The 16733-nt window shown below is 43.7% G+C and overlaps 1 protein-coding gene across 1 annotated transcript; it reads right to left on the bottom strand.

Moving 5' to 3' along the window:
* Window positions 1–3689: 3689 nt before the first annotated feature.
* Window positions 3690–15857, bottom strand: caup (caupolican). The gene is made up of 5 exons (NM_079322.3): window positions 14669–15857; window positions 8200–8685; window positions 7779–7897; window positions 6824–7146; window positions 3690–5889 (listed from the first exon to the last, which is right to left on the bottom strand). Exons 1-5 carry the CDS (start codon window positions 14717–14719, stop codon window positions 4787–4789), a joined length of 2082 nt encoding a protein of 693 aa, NP_524046.2. The 5' UTR covers window positions 14720–15857; the 3' UTR covers window positions 3690–4786.
* Between the last annotated feature and the right edge of the window lie 876 nt (window positions 15858–16733).

The following is a 16733-nucleotide window of genomic DNA, read 5'->3' as shown; positions in this document are numbered from 1 at the left end:
TCGCCCAGTCTCGACATTCTGCATCTTTAAAAGCAAGTTGCGTATGGTGGAGCCGGGTGGAGTCCCATCCAGTCCAGTCGCAGTCCAGTTGAAGTCCCTGGGATTGAAGCTCGATCGGAATCACCAGATAAGCCACCGATCACCAGCAACAATCCCTGCTCGCGGCGGTGCGGCGACAAACTTAATTGCGCCTATTCCTGCATTAATTGCACACACACGCGCGAGGATGGCGTCGTTCGGCCGCCGGAATGTGTTAATTAAATATTTAAATTATTCGTATTCGTATTCGAATTCGTACATTGTGGATGCACCGCATCGATCCTTCATTACTCGAATATCGCTCGAGAGTGCTAAATTTAAAGATGCGGCACGCACGGCTCGCACCAGCACTTCCTATCCTATCCGCGGTCCTGCCTCGCAGGACATTGAACACTTTTTGGTCTAGACTGTGTTGCGGTCATCGGGAAAATAACAACAACCGCAGCAGCGGCAGCATCTGTGAATGTATCTGTATCTGCATGGGCATCTGCATATGCATCTGCTGGCTAGAGACATCCGACAGTCGCGTTCGATCAGCGGGCATTTTTAATCGCCATTCAACATTTTAGCTGCAAGGGGTAAATATCGCAAAGTACATTCCAAATTGTTTTAATTTATATATTGTTAATATATATTTATCAGATCAGACTGACAATATGCGAATTTCAATGCACCTTTTTCACTTCACCCGAAAAATAAGTTTTTTTTTGTATGAAAATCAAACTTGAAAGTATTTTTCCGTATTTTCTCGCCGTGTGCTTTTATTGAAAAGTGGAAAAATGACGCCACGCGTCCTTTGGGCAAAAGCCACAAAACATTTTCATTTTATTTTTACACGAGCGGGCCAAATAGAAGCCATGGAGGCTGGCGTTGTCCTTGCGGTGGAGCAGTCCAATTGGAATATATATTAATTAAATGTAGTTGCCCACGGCAGCGAGGCTCATTGCCAATTGTCCAGTTTTGTACGCCAATTTTCCCGGTTTTTCGTTTATGTTTTATTATTCAGATATATTTTTTTTTATTGCTGGCCGGGGAAACTGCAAATGCAAAACGAAGAGAGCAATAAACACGCAGCCCATCTATACGCGTTTCGGCATAGATAAATTTAAAACTAGCAGGGAGCTACAAATTAGAGCTGCTGGCCCAAAGCTCGGCCATTTGAGCCATATATACATATAGATATCCCAACAGAGGTAGTTCCATCAGCGGGCGCATTGAGCCGTTTAAAAGCCAACCGCGTGCAAGTGGAGTGCAGTGTGTATGTTGCATTTTGTGGGTTGTGCAACCGCGGAAGTTTCGGTGGGAGGGGGAAGTGGCAGGAGTAGCGGGAGCAGCGGGAGCAGCGGGAGCAGCGGGAACGGCAGAGGCGTCCCGTGTAACCAGCGGCGGGGGCAACTTCCAACTTCCAACTTCCCACTTCCAACTACCAACTAGCAAACTACCAACTGCAGCGCCAGCGCTCTAGAATGAGTTATTGGCCTTGTTGGCGATTTTATTGCCACGGCGCAGCCATAAAATATGGTAAATTATAGCGGTTTGTTGTTTTGGCCATTTTGTAGCCGAATAATGTTCAACGTTCTACGTGTGCGTCCTCAAGCCCCAATAGACCTGTTCATGTTTCAGCCCCGGATTCGCTGCACACGCCCACAACACAAATGTGGTCTTGTCAAATGGAAACGCGACAAGTTTCTTTGTTTAACAAAAAGGCCCGAACACGCGCCGTTATCATATATCAATAGACCCACCGAATGCAGGCAATATTTTATTATTTTCAATTTAAAATTAATCGCGTTTGCAGCGCGTAAACCAATTATCCGAACAAAATCGAACTGGAGTATGTTATTTTTTTCGAATTTATTGTTTTAACAATTTGATGGAAGGGTTTTTGTGTGGGGATATGAAATGAACACAATATAAAACTTACCAAAATTTAATATTGAATGTTTAAAGTTTAGTTTTTCTGTAGTTCCAAACTTTTTAGAGCGAGAAATTGAATCAAATTTCAAGCAATTAATTGTTTCTTACTCAATATTTCGTTTTTATTGCCCCAAATCATATTTAACACGATTAAAGATATGCATTCCAGATTATCTACACTACCCCGAATTTGCATGTGCCAAAAGCATTTCATTGTGCCTGACTTTTCAATTGCAACCACCCCGAAATGGGAAATGTGAAAATGGGCATCAGATGCTGCAATCCTTTATGCAGGCGCTGTGAAATCCTTTTTGCCACATTGCAGCGAGGAGGCAATTGTGCGGAAAACCCCTAAACATGTTTTGGGTTAATTTAAAATGTGGCCCGGCCCGACTGGCACAGAACAAAGCGCTAAATTAATGTTGTCATTTTCCACTCGGCGGCTAAAATGGCCAAAGCCAGCCTCCGCACAAAGCCAACTGGACTCATTATGATCTGGACTTTGTTGTCTCGTGTGCGCCAGTTGGCAGTTGCATCATCCCATGCATTTGTGAAAAAGTGCAATTGACTGCAGATGCTACCACAATTTGAAGCGGCTAATTTGAAAATTCTAAAATTTATCTAATTGTCTTCAGAGGGCCACGGCCACCACATTCGAGCTTTAATTAGTTTTGCCGAGCAGTTGCATATATTAAAGTGCATTGCATATAAATCATTGAAAATAAATCAGAAAAATTAAATAATACTAAACATAATGATTCCCATATATGATAAAGAAATCATCTAGCTTTTGATTGGTGGTCACTTATTGTCGTTTATTCATTATTCGATACAAATTATTTGTTCAAGAATTAAGAAAAAAAAAATAAAACAAATGACGGAATTCTATGATTGAATGAAGAAAAAATCTCAGTAATAGAAACCCATTACATTAAAAAAAGAAAATCATTTTAAAAATATTTTAGCTTAAAAACGGACCTATAACAAAAAGCAACTTCTGATTATAAGCATTTAAATATATCCATAGATATTTGATTCTAGAAACCCTTTAAACTCAATGCCAAACTGCTTCAGTTTTGTGACTCATTCATTCACAGAATTGATATCTTAACACATTAAGCTCTTACGTAAGATCACCTGAATTCCGTGAAACCCGTGGGGTGAGTTGCTCTAATTAGAAACGTGTCCCTCGTGGAGAATAACGATCTGATAAAATAGAGCTGTTGGCTTCCCAGTTGGTTACGCACAGGTAGCTCGTATCGCGCCCAACTTTTTTGTTTCCAATATATGGCGATCATTATAAAGGGATCAACTGTCAATCTGAATTACTCTGCTCGGCATTGTCCGAGCTTGTGGAATTCCAGTGCTGAGCTGTTATGGGTAGGTCGATAATTATAATGCGACACCGACGATTTATTATTTTCATTTATAGATGTGACACACGACACAAACTCATGAGGCCCGTGATTGAATGCATGCGAGTATCTGTATCTACATATTTCTTCGAAAAATCCGACCGCTCCCTTGTTCGTTGCGATTAATTAAGTTCATTGGGTCGTAGCGCACACTTTTATTTATTTAAGTGTTTTTTTTTTTCTAAGTATATTTATAACCGAGGAGGGTATTTAGTATACAATAAACAAATAATATATACACTATGATTAAAGATACACTTTAATCACCATCATTAGATATAAGATACTTTAGTTCAAATAAGAGGCAGGCGAATAAATGGTGTACTCAACTTTATTTATTGTTAAATTTGAAAATTTACATAAATACTATTTACAATTACAAAATGAATGCCATTAGATGTGTCTCGAACCAGTTTGCCGAACGCAAGTGCCTTTGTGTACGAAGAAGTAAAGTGTGAATTAACTAAATTAGCGCAGATAATTGCTCGTATAGTATGTGTTTATATGCATATATCACAGATACTTAAAAATTCTCTACAAATTTATCAAACGAATGGTGTGTGTGTGTATGTGTGTGGCTAATTACATTATTACGTTTAGTTAACTATTAATGTGTGTGCACGGATTAATTATTTGGCCGAGTATACGTTATTGAAAGTCAAAGGTCCAAATGGGTTAGGCAAATTCTTAAAACTAATGCTTCGCTCCTGGAAATTCACAGGATACTAGCACTAATACAACGTGATGTTTCCTAAAGATCTTATGCGGTAGCTATCTAAAATTATTAAGTTGCATGGATTAAGCACTTAAGGTAGGAAATGTTAGTCTTAAGACAAAAAGTTCGCTTGATTTATAACACGTTGGAGTAGTAGTAGCTGGCATTAGTATACTCAACGTACTCAACGTTCTCCACTCGAAAGATGAATGAGTTCGTGCGGTGTGCGTTTATTTCGAGTCATTAAACTTGGAGCCGTATGACTCAAACCCCGGGCCCCAAAAAACGCATGACAAGCAACCCAAAGTGGGCGGCTCAGATGTCTGGGGCCCACCACCGCACCACCATCACCACCGCACCACCATCACCACCGCACCACCACCATCACCACCACCGAGACATGTTCGTCTCGCAGAATTTCAGCGGTTGTGTGTGAATATGCTAATTAAAGTTATAAAGCGAAATAATTTATGATATGGTAGGAAATAAAGTTTTATTGCCATACTTAAGCTACATTTATTGCAAAATAATTAGTGTAGTTATCGCTATCTGTTAAACGTACTCGTAATCGTAATCGCGGATTGCCCGCCAACTTGCACTTGTCCCGCCATCTCGAAATGTGTAAGTAGTTTCGCTTGCTATTTGGTATCTGGTAACTGGTAACTGCTAACTGCTCTCCACTAACCGGTTCAAGGTCGAATTACGACCCGGAACGCCCGCCCTCCGTTAGATAGGCATTACTAGTGACGCCCATGTGCCCATGCCCATGCCCGAGTCCATGTCCATGCCCGAGTCCATGTCCGTGGCCATGCCCATGTCCATGACTGTGTCCGTGTCCATATCCACTGTCCGTATTACTGTACAAAATGTTGACCATGGAAGCCACCGTCACCGGAGTGACGGAATGCATCGAGGAACTGTGGCTGCTCCCGCTGCTGCTGCTGCTGCCGCCGCTGCTGTTCAGCTTCATAGTGGGTGGTGTCTGGGGCGGAGTATCGGGCTGGATCTCGGGAAACCCCACCCGCTGTGGCGCCGGATGGATATGAGTGGGTGGCAGCTTGCCGGTGGAGGAACTGGAACTGCTGCTGCTGGGCAGATGCATGCCCATGGCTTCGGTGTACGCCGTAGGTATCCGCGAATATGGCGATCCGCCGGCGTAGCTGCTCATCATACTCAGCGGCGAACCGAGCTCCATCGAGTGGTGCGGATGATGATGGTGCGGGTGGTGGTGGTGCTGTTGCTGCTGCTGCAACTGCTGCAGCTGCTGTTGCTGATGCTGCTGGAGCGGCTGGTGAGGCAACTGCTGGTCCGCCGATGAGGGTGGATAGAAGTTCTGGCCGAGGTACGCCGCGGTGGGCGGTGGTGTCTTGCAGGCGGCTGTGTCGGCCACGCTCCAGATCTTGGGCTTGCTCGCCGGAACTGGGATGCCACAGTCTCTGCTCAGCGGGTTTTTTTGGGCCGCAAATTCACCCGATTCCTCCTGGCCATAGCCACCCGGATGATAGTACGGCTGATCCATTTGATGGTGCTGCAGCTGCTGCTGATTCTGCTGCTGCTGCTGCTGCTGTTGGTGGTGTTGCATTTGCTGGGGATGAGGGTGCGTATGCGTGTTGTGGGATTGCGCATACGAACTGTATGCCGCGTGCATTGGATGGGCGCCTGGGGGCGTGGCATATGGCGCCAGTCCACGCATGGCCACCAGATTGTGTGGCTCCCGGTCCAGATCCAGTTTCTGGTCACCACTACTGTCCACCTCCTTCTCCGCCTTGCCCAGTTCGGATTTGATAAGTTGATTGCCGGGATCTAAAAGATTAGAGTGAGAGAGAGAGGGAGGGAGAGACCATGTGGAGACACAAAATAAATTTAATTAATTTCAAGTCACAGGCAGGAAGCAGACAAGTTCTTAGAGGACTGCAAAACTTGGCACTTCGAGGAGGTGGAACTCTTGGCAGCTGGCAGCTGGCAGTGGCAAAAACCCTTGAAATTGTTGGTGGGCGTTGATGCGTGCAACCCTCGCAGCCAGCGGAGAAAGCTTTCAGCAGCAAAAGACTCGAGTTTCCGCCGACTACCGCCCAAGCCCCCCCCCCCTTTCTTCCGCCCCTACCCCTGCTGCGTTGCACCATTTCTATGTGTCGCCAACTCGAACAAGGCCACTTTGGAGACGGAGTACACGGAGAAAATGGGTCGGAAAAACCACTGGCTTGTGGCCATCTTAACAGAGGGAACTTTATTCGAAAAAAGCATTGCTCCTTTAAGTTTTGATTGTAAAATCTTTTCTAAACTTGAATTTATTGAAAATTTAAGGTTCTTCGATATGTTACATATTTTCGTGCAGTGCATCTTAGAATCGGAGTGCGGGCGCAAGGCCACTTTGCCAACAATGTGCTGTCAACTTCCGGGGAGGATGTCGCCTAAGCAGTCAGACAAATAAACGGACGACGGACTTCGGACGGACTTTATACGGACTTTGGAGCGTCGGACGGGCAGACGAATGTTGCATAACATTCGCCTCGCCACATAAATTGTACTTAAAAGCCCAGTGCCACAAATCTGCTAAAGGGGCGGGTCAGCTAGTCAGCCAGCCAGCCAGCCAGCCATCCAGTCAGGCCAAGAAGGGCGTAGGAATCAATGGGGCAAGGCGTTTGGAAAACAATATGCCGGAGCTTAAGAAATTACAAAGAGATCGCTGAGGACTACTAATTGAGGAGGTCAGGAATGGGCAGGCACTTGGACTCACCGAAAGCTTCTGTAGAGAGTTTCCCACCATCGCCAGCATCCTTTTCCTTCTCATCGTCGGACATCATGCCATCATCATCGTCCTCCGTCTTATTCTTCGGCTCCCACGTCATCTTGTTCTCCTTTTTCAGCCGACGACGTGCATTGGCAAACCACGTGGACACCTGGGTGAGGGTCATCTTGGTGATGATGGCCAGCATAATCTTCTCACCCTTCGTCGGATATGGATTCTTCTTGTGCTCACTCAGCCAGGCCTTCAACGTGGCCGTGGATTCCCGCGTGGCGTTCTTCCGCCTGGCGGCGAGATCATAGTTGGGTCCGTATCTGCGGAATGAAAATCATACATACACCCCGAATCAATATGGCTCATTGCAGAGTTGTAGTTGCGTCCTAATATCATGGCCACCACTAATGAGTTTGCTTAGGGCAACACCGATTTTCCGGCCTGCTATCAGCTTTTTGGGTAAACAAAGCGCGCATCACACACCTTAAAGACACTAATCAGTTATTGGTAACAATCGCTGATAAGAGTCGTACGCTCCCCCACCGCCGGAATGCATTTGCAACTTCCTCTCGTCTAGGTCAACATCAAATGGCAATGGAATTGGTATTCCTATTCCCATTTCAGACAAAACCGCGCCCCGGGGCTCAAACTCTAAGCCAGACATACCCTTTTAAGCGATAAATAAAAAGAAACCCGGCAGACGACACGACGCGAAAGTTTTTGTCCCATGGCAACATTTTAAGCCCACTTAAGTTTCCCATTTGTATATTTGTACAGTGGAACTTCTTGAACTACAGCTCTATTGTTTCTTTTTAGTGCCTGCCACAACTGCTGCTTTACAATCTGATGATAATATGATTTGTTATATATTATTTCATATAATAATAATAATTTAATTTGTTTTACTGAAAGTCTGCCCCCAAGCCAATTGTCTTAGTTTTTAGATGCTCACCCGTAGGCCGCCAGCGTGGGATCGTAGGAATAGTATCCGGTGGTTGACTGCAGGCTGGCGGATGTCCAGGCGCTCATCTCGGTGCTGGGACTGGTGTCCTTGATGCCGTAGGGATTGCTCTGGAATTGAGTGCGGCAATGGGCCATCAACGAATTAGTCACAACTTCTGGCAGCCGGAGGCAGTGAGCCCCGTGTAAGCTGGTCTCTTTGGTAGCCAGTGAGTTTGTCAGCCCCGAGGTAATCAGGTAATCGTGGCAGTTACAAGTTACCGGGCCTAACGAGCTGACGGCCAACATGGCGATATCTGCTCGGCCTGTCGACTCGCATTTGCGCGGACTTTCGCCGAATGCACAAAGCCAATTAGCCGGGACTTTTCAGCTACCCAGTGATTCCCATGCCCAAGCTCATACCCGATCCTTACCAGAGGTGCGTAGAAGGCCGAGTTGTCCACTCCGATGCTGGGGTAAGGGTTCTGTTCGTTAGAGGGATACGGTCCGCCGTAGACGCCAACTCCCACGCCGCCGGAGGGCAGGGCCATGCGGGAATAGCCACCGATGGCCAGTCGGGCCGGATCGTACTGGCAGGAGCACACGGTTTGTCCCGATACGGGATCCGTGATGATGGGTCTGCCGTTCTCGCAACAGGATCCCCGGCTGGGCAAGTCCTGGGCAGCAGATGAAAGGCCAACGGGCACATCGCCACCAACCACATCCTCCGCCGGCGATGTGGAGAGACCCTTGTGGCCCGCATGATGCGACGACTGGGAAACAGCACCTGGACTCAGAGGACCGGCAGTCAGGCCGGTGGCCGTCGAGCCGCCCGAGGGACTCAGCGAAGCCTCATTCGTGCCGGATAGCGGCGATCCTCCGCCATGGCCGCTCTGGCTATCGGTATTGGCGGTAGTCAGCTGCAAAGATGCCAAAGGGAAAAAAGAGCAAATTTTAGCAATGCCGAAAAAAGGAACTCGAACCCGAAAAAATGTATGGCGGAAAGGGGAAACCTACACTGAGCAAAATATCCACTTAAATATTAATAATAGGGTTTAAGGGAAGAGAGTAAAACTTAATTAGTTCGTTCTCTTAATTCTGAATTACAAAGACATTAATAACTATTTACATTACATGAATTTCTTAGCAGCGGTGTTTATTTATTTAACCCCATTTTTCTCTCAGTGCACGAACAGGTGAAGTTGGCAGGACCCGCAAGAGCAAAGAGAAGTGAAGCGAAGGGACGCAGGAGAGGTAAGCGCAAAGGCATGTCCCTGCCGACCGACCAGGTCGAAATCAACAAAGCAGATTAAGATGATAACTCCAAATGTCAAAATATTTTATTGGCCTGGCGCATTTTGCGATCCGTTCCATCTATTTTCACTTCATTAATTTTCAATTTATCACAGTCAGATTTCAGATACCGCTTCTTCGTCCCAAGCCGAGCACATCGCACATTGAAGCCAGAGTCCAGAATCCAGAATCGGGGCTCTTTTGAAGAGGGTTCTGTTCGGTTCGGTTCTCGAGCGTCCCGAGTTGAGTATCAGTGGACCGATCGATCGAGCGGGAATGGGCACGGCCCTGGCCAAAAGGGCAATCAAATGATGAGGGACAGGGCAGGTAGACTCCGCTCCCTCGCCGCACTCCCCTCCTCCCCCTCCACCGATTTGACCCTCTCTATATGGCATATCCTCTGTTGCGATAACCGCAGCGAATCGGTGACATCTGAGCCGTTGGTTGCTTTCCAGCCTCGTGATTGGGAATCGATCGATCTGAGCTGGAAAATCCCGGAATATAGATGATGACTGACTGTCAGATTCCACTTCACGCGCTTTCAAATCGATTATTGCATCTGATACCAATGCCTAATAACAATATCTCATACTTATATGCATAATCAAGTGGCTACCGTAACGTTTTGACCAAATTTCTCCGCCTATCACGGCTACTGAACGATTCTGCCCATGTGATTTAAATAATAATGGTAATTGAAGGCTAAACGAGCTGATTCGCCAACACCTCCTGTCGACTATCTAATCATCGGGGCAATTTCGCAGCAACGTCGAAAAAGCAGCAGGAAATTGTTGCATAATGAAGGTGTTTCATGAATGAAATCTAATGAATACTGAATGAATGGAAGTGCCTCGTCGTCGACTGTCTCCACTAATGTACAAAACGCTGGGCGCGCTCATTTCTTATTATACTTTATATTGCTTCGCTTTATTTGTTTTTTTTTTTTTTTTCCTTGGCGATTCGAACATCAATTTCAGTTTTTGTGGCCGCCCATAAAAAACACATATCGGCGAGGACGAGAACGAGAACGAGGACAGGCGACTGGGATCTGCGGACCTGGGCGCGAGCTGGACGCGTAGCTGGACTGGCTGGTCAAGTTCTCGTTTGGAACAGTGCTTATTATCGGCACGCAAGTCAGTTTATTTTTAATGGTTCCCACTCACCCACCACTCGGCTGCAAAAATAAAACCAAAAAAAAAAAAAAAAAGAATCGCAGGAAGTGCAGCGAAGAGCGCCCAGCCGCTGAGTTTATCGCAAGGTGACTGCAGATAGGATAAGCCACACTCTGTAGAACCAACTTGGAGGCAGGGATTGGGTTCGGGATTGGGTCTGGGATTGGGCATGGGTTAGGGATTGGGTTGGGTTGGGTTACTATTCAGCGGAAATGGTGAAACTTGTCGGCAGCTCCTAAACGTTGCCTTAAAGTTGGGCGCTCTTTTTATGACTTTTTGGACAGTTTTGAAGTCGGTGTCAAATTGCGGCAAGTTTAATAAGGAATATTTCCCGGAGTTGCCACAAAGAATATTTTGTATTCACACTTGTGGCTATCTGCCATCTATCTTAATCACTTGGTGAGTTCGCATAAAGTTTGTTGCCTTCACATCAATTTAAACTCTTTAAGCTGCTCGAGTATTTCATATAAATATTGTGGATACAAAAATGCTATAAATTTATTATTACTGATAGTAATATTCTGGGTACAAAAAAGAGTAAGTTGTAATAAAATGTATTCATAAATATATGTATCTGTGGTAATTGTTGTAATACATACGAACATGTGTTGTTGGACCATAATGTAATAAAACTAAAAAAAAAATTAGGAGCACAAAAATCGATCAATAATAAATTGTGGTCTCTAGCTTGCTATAAATATTATTTATGTTTATATAAACTTGAAATTATTTTCTAGCAATAAATATGCAATTCCAACTAAGAACCTATTCTTGAAATTACTAATATTAAATTGCTAATACCCAGCAAAATCAAAGACCTGCAAAAACCAGTCATCAATATTGCCAGAATGTGTTTCCCACTAATTGCCAGTGAGAAACCATTTGAAGGGCAGGCAATCACCACTAAGACAAGCAATACGAGCCCGATTTTTATGCGCCATTACCAAAGTTCAAAGTGGCAATTCAACCTTGCATCTTTAGCCGCAAAACGCAAACATGAAATCTGCAAAACAGCTGGACAAGCGAAAGTCCAAACGAGCTGAAAACCAACAGATACAAGAGCATAAAACCTAAACAAGCTGGAATAAAGCGGGCGAATATTCATTGACCGTAATTCGGTTGAACCGGCATGGACATCGTGTAAATCTCTATCTCTGCCTTTGATGTGCCCACATCCATATACGCATCCAGATGCAGTTCCAGATGCACAGATGCAGATACGTATCTGCAGATACCTTTACCGATACCGCTACAGATGGCCACCCGCACCCATTGGGGCCAAGATGTTGGTGGAGCTGGTGCCGTCACTTTACGGTTATTAATTTTATGATTTATGTTAAAGCTCACGAGTCCGCCTACCAACTCCTGCCTACCCCCCTCCCACCCATTGCCAATTCACGAACGCACGAGTACGATATGGTTAGGATGGTATGGTATGGTATGGTTTGGTATGGTATGGGATGGCATGGGATGGCACGGTATGGGATAGTCAAGACAAAGGAGATCGGCATTGTTGTGGTTATTGGGTGCTGCTGTTGTTTCTGCTACCGCTGGAGATGCGTTTATGGATTTGGTTTTTGCACTCCTAACAACAACGACGATTGTGAAACAAAAGCTATTGGCCTGGGCTTGGTTGGTTAGTTGGAGGGGCTTTCCTTCAGTTGGGCGGGTTGGGGGGTTGGCTTGACGCCAGGCCAGAACAATAAGCGAAAATATGAGAATCCCAGCTCGGCGACAAGGAAGCTGAAAATGCGAAGGAGTCCCTACAAACAAACACATGTTCGCATTCGAGTTCGCAGTCAGTCCTCCTCTTGGATTTGGCATATTCTCACATTCATCCGCAGGATTGCGTTGCCAAGCGAGTATGCCATATTCATACAGATACCCAGGCCCACTTTAAAGGGTGCACTGGGAAAAAATAATACTACAAAAAATCATATTAAATCCTGGACTACATAGCTGAAAGAGTTCAATAGTATGAAAAGTCTAACAATTCTCACTTTCTAGTTTCTAGATACATTTAACAACTGCTATTTTACTGAATAAATTAAGATAAAATCAATTGAATTTATTTAAATATCTATATAGAACTTGTAGAAACATTACTTAAACAAAAACCTTCCTGAATAAGAATTTTTAAAATGAATTAAATTTATGTAGAATTTATGTTTGTTATCTAAATAAAAGGTATGGATATAAGTTTTATGGTAGTGAACAGCTAAGTTTACCGATTTATGCTTCTATTTCGCTTCTATGTCATTAAAATAAATTTGAGAATAAGCCCCTACCAATTGCCCACATTTTTTCTCGCCGTGCATTGAATGGCCAAAGGGACTGGCTCCAAAGTGCGTTTTTGCTAATGCGAATAAGTTGCTCGGTTTTTTGTGGGGCTTGCTTATTGAATTAAGTTGGGGCGCAGAATACTATGGTTCGCAGTGGAACAACTCTTTCGCAACTCAACTGCGGTCTCAATGTTTGCATTAAAAATTCATAAATCAATTATGGAATGCACACTGCGAAATATTAGTTTTTTCTCGCATCATTTACGGGCTTGTCCTTTTGCGTCCCAATGGAGATGGAGATGGGGAATTTGGGGGGGCTTCAGATGGAGCCTATGTGAATCCAGGACTCGACATCGTCGCGCACTTTTTGCTGCCTTAGAATTTTAGTTATTTTGCCATGAAATGCGTGAACAGCTCGCATGGGAAGTTAAGAATTCGATGTGCGATGTGCCTGCAAGTTCTTTTGCTACTGCCAACTGTCAGCCGTTGATTAAATTTATATATTGTCGTTTTTTTTTATATTTGGAATGCCGTCTTGGCGTCGAAATTAAAATTAAATTAATGAGAACCCGAGTGTGTGCACTGCATAAATTTGGCACCCGAATGCCATATCAACTGACCAGTCTTTCATTGGTGGCTTAGTCGCATTTAGTGGCTTTTAGTGGCTTTAGTAGACGTATGCAAATGAGCCGAAAACGATGACAAAATTCTGTTGGCTCTTAATCGATTGCAAGGCAAAAGGCTTTTTGCACATCTCCAGCCATAATTATAGTCGATAATCTGAACGTTCATTATTTTAATTATTGTAATTTACCAAGTTTGCATATTATAATAAATGGTGCACCACTCCGCCGGCGGCTTCATTAGCATAAATTTATGCCAGCCACCGTGGTCAGGAATATTGTATACATACACACATATATACATATGTATATATATAAATGTACATAAATTGGCAGCAGGATAAACGCACTAGCATTGACGCATTTGACCACATAGTAGTCGTTGAACATGGCTTACACAGGCATTGCAAGGGCTTTGTAGCTGCAAGTGTTTCACTTCCCCCCGTTTGGGCCAACTAATTTGAATTACTGAGCTCCGAATACCGGGTAATTATGACCAGACCTCGGACGATGCACTGCCACCGGAATGCCCCACCAGACCCCCCCCTTCGGTTACCAGCGATTTGCATCCAAGGCGGTGACGGCTGTCCTAAATTGTGAAACATTTCTTGGCGGCGGGGCGGCCATTATGGCTATATCCGCATATATATATATATATCTATATATATATGTATGTATATATATAGGGATCCAGGAGCCCCAACCGGTGCCAAAGTGCTTGAATATTCATGTGCAGTGGCTGCTCCCCAAACCCGCCGGCTTAATATGTAAATTTAAAGTTATTTCGCACCGTCCATTATTAAAGATTTCCCTTTTCGCACATGCCAAAATATTCAACTGACTCAGTTTCTGGTTTTATGAAACATCTTTTGTGTGTGTGCCAAATATTATTTTAGTCCGCACTAAATAAATAGTATATTCAAGTGTCTCTTGAAATGATTAAGTTATGGCTGCATATTGAAATGGCACAGCTGTAAATCAAAATATAATAAATACATATAACGAAATTAATAAATTTAATTTCATGGCCAATATAAATTGTTATGACTAAGCCATCTGTTTTAAATTTAAATTTAAGGCACCCAGTAGCAATAATTCAGAAATTTGCTCTTTCAACTGGTTTTTCGCATTCTACTCAATTTAAATCAATGTATTTATAAATCTTCAGATTCTATTCACAATAATTATTGTAAGCAAAGTGCTCTTTATAATATGGTATTTATGGCCTTCAGTTTGAACACAAATTATGAGATTACAAAAAAAAATTTGGATAAGGTTTTTAATTGATTTGGAATTTGTTACTTTTAAAATTGAATATATTATTGACAAAATCTAAAGGGAGCAACATTTTCAAAGCAAATATAAATGTATATATAAGATACAATATTGGATCCATACTAAAAGATTCCTTAAAATTGTTGTCTGTGCTAAATAACCGTTTAAAACTTAAGTTAAGTTTGCTTACTAATCAATACAGACTTAAAAAAAACGGTTAACTGTTAATCTCTAAACAAACCACCGGCATAAACCCACCTGATTTGCCGTCGGGTAGCCAGCGTATCCAAACTGCGCATATGCAGCCATTGTCTCGCTGGCTGAGTTGGCCTAAAGAGCGGCGACACGCGAGTTCACTGTGCCGGGGCTTCACTGTGGGGCGTCCCTCGTTGTTTGCTTGTTGTTTTCTTATTTTTTTTTGCGATTGCGGATGCGGATGCTGGCGGAGCCCTCGAAAAAGGGGTGGCCAAGGATGTGGGGATGGTGTTGGGTGCTTAAGGGAGGTTCAAGTGGGTGGCCAGTGGGTGGTTGGGTTGGGTGGCTGGGCGGATTTGGCGTGCGTGCTCGACGGCTAAGCACTCTGGGCGCTTTTGTTGTTTGCTGGCTTGTTGGGTGTTGTGCTATTGTTGTTGTTGCTGCTGCTGGCTGGCCTTGTTGAAAATTGATAAAACAAATTGTCGATGTCGAGCAGTTCTGTTAATGTCGCCGGAGCCGGAAAATGTTTTGTTTGTTTTGTGTGACTTTGCTGTTTTATTTCGCTCGTCCGTTTTCATCCGTTTTAACTTGATTTTTATTGACTCTGTTTGACTCTTTGGCGGCCGGTTACCAAAATGGTTAAAAAAAGACACACACAGACGACAGCCGGGCAAAGCAAATTGGATTCAAGTGTTTGCCGCAAACAGATTTACAAATGTACGCGGCTCTTCAGTCTTCGGTCAAAAGAATGTGTCAGTTTGGTTTGCGAGTTTACCCACTGATTGGTATTTCAGTTTTTTCCACACTGTATCGAAATTTTTTAAAGTCAGCTTAGGAAACTTTTTGATATGTGATCCATAATAATAAACATAGTTTCGAATTTATGGCGAGTTTCTTTTGATATTTAACGAGACATTTCTAGAGAGGTTTGCCTGTCTTTTCGGGTCCCTTTTTTTCGTATTTACTTTTATCATAACTATTGCACGCACTTCATTATCTACGTCGGTTGCATCTGCCGATCCGATCCGCTGGCAATGCTCCAGTAAAAACGGGTTCCGTTCCAACCTGTCAGCGGTATCTCCACGGTGACGACGGCAGTGACTGCGACTCAATAACCGACTGTGACTTATCCGGTGACTGTAACTCGTTCGTCGGTACTTTCGTTTCGGCCTTTTTTCGAGTTTACTGGGCGACGCGGCGGAGATGCCAAGATGCGAAGATGCGCACCTATTCGCGTTTCGGAACAAACTGTTTTTCGGCCGCTCAGCGAGCAGCGCGGTTGCGTGTGACAGAGATGGCAGCAGCGATGTAAACGGGATGGCTGCAGGGCCGCGAGAGAGCCAGCCAGTTAGGAGCTCTCCCATTGGCCAGCGTTCCAATCAGACTGGCAGCCACGAGCAGCAGCCTTCTCGCTTGCACGTCTGTGAGTGGTCTGGTAACGAGTGAGAAGGGTAGACTCTCTGGGGCTGTTGTTGCTTTGTTCGTTGAGAACGCCCACCTCCAAGCACTGGAAAGTAAGTCGACGCTCTCTTTCTGCCGACCCCTCTCTGTCGACGTTGGAAGCGATTTCATGGCGGACCACGATCGAAAGGCTTCCCAATTGGATATTGTAGCCAAAGTTGGCTAAGAATTTTCCGATTTTGATAAAAAAGTACAATACAGAAATAATTGGAAAAACTAGAAAAGAGTTGCTGAAGATTTGCTATCATAATAACTGGTCAAAATACGTCTGGGCATACATTCGTGGGAAGAATTGGAACATTTTTCTACAATCTCAAAAAATCAAACATTAATTTAATTAATTAAATATAATGTTTAAGAAAATTTGCAGGCATATAAAGATATGTTTTTCAAGACGAGTGGGTATACAATCTCTTTAATATTGAGTAGTTTAGTGTTTTATTTGATCCGCTTCCAATTATTCTTTGAAATTTTAAAAGAGAATTTTCAATATTAAAATAACAAAAACATAAAACCTTTTTTATAAGCCCAGCTGAAATAAATATAATCTATGTCACATCAAACTACAAAAAATAACATACAGCAAACAAATATAAGCATGTTTTTATATTTTAATAAACATATTTGCTTTTCTATCTTGGCTCCCAATAAACAAAAAGTTTGATAT

Source organism: Drosophila melanogaster, chromosome 3L (assembly GCF_000001215.4).
Source record: "Drosophila melanogaster chromosome 3L".
NCBI lineage: Eukaryota > Metazoa > Arthropoda > Insecta > Diptera > Drosophilidae > Drosophila > Drosophila melanogaster.
The sequence above is the reverse complement of the archived record's forward strand: the minus strand, read 5'-3'. Positions and strand labels throughout refer to the sequence as shown.

Bases quoted from the DNA above. Each gene is read 5' to 3' on its own strand.
- caup (NM_079322.3), bottom strand. From the start codon at position 14,719: ATGGCTGCATATGCGCAGTTTGGATACGCTGGCTACCCGACGGCAAAT. The intron at 8,686-14,668 runs GTGGGTTTATGC...GCATCTTTGCAG, and splicing joins GCTACCCGACGGCAAATCAG to CTGACTACCGCCAATACCGA. The intron at 7,147-7,778 runs GTGAGCATCTAA...TTCATTCCGCAG, and splicing joins CCCACGCTGGCGGCCTACGG to ATACGGACCCAACTATGATC.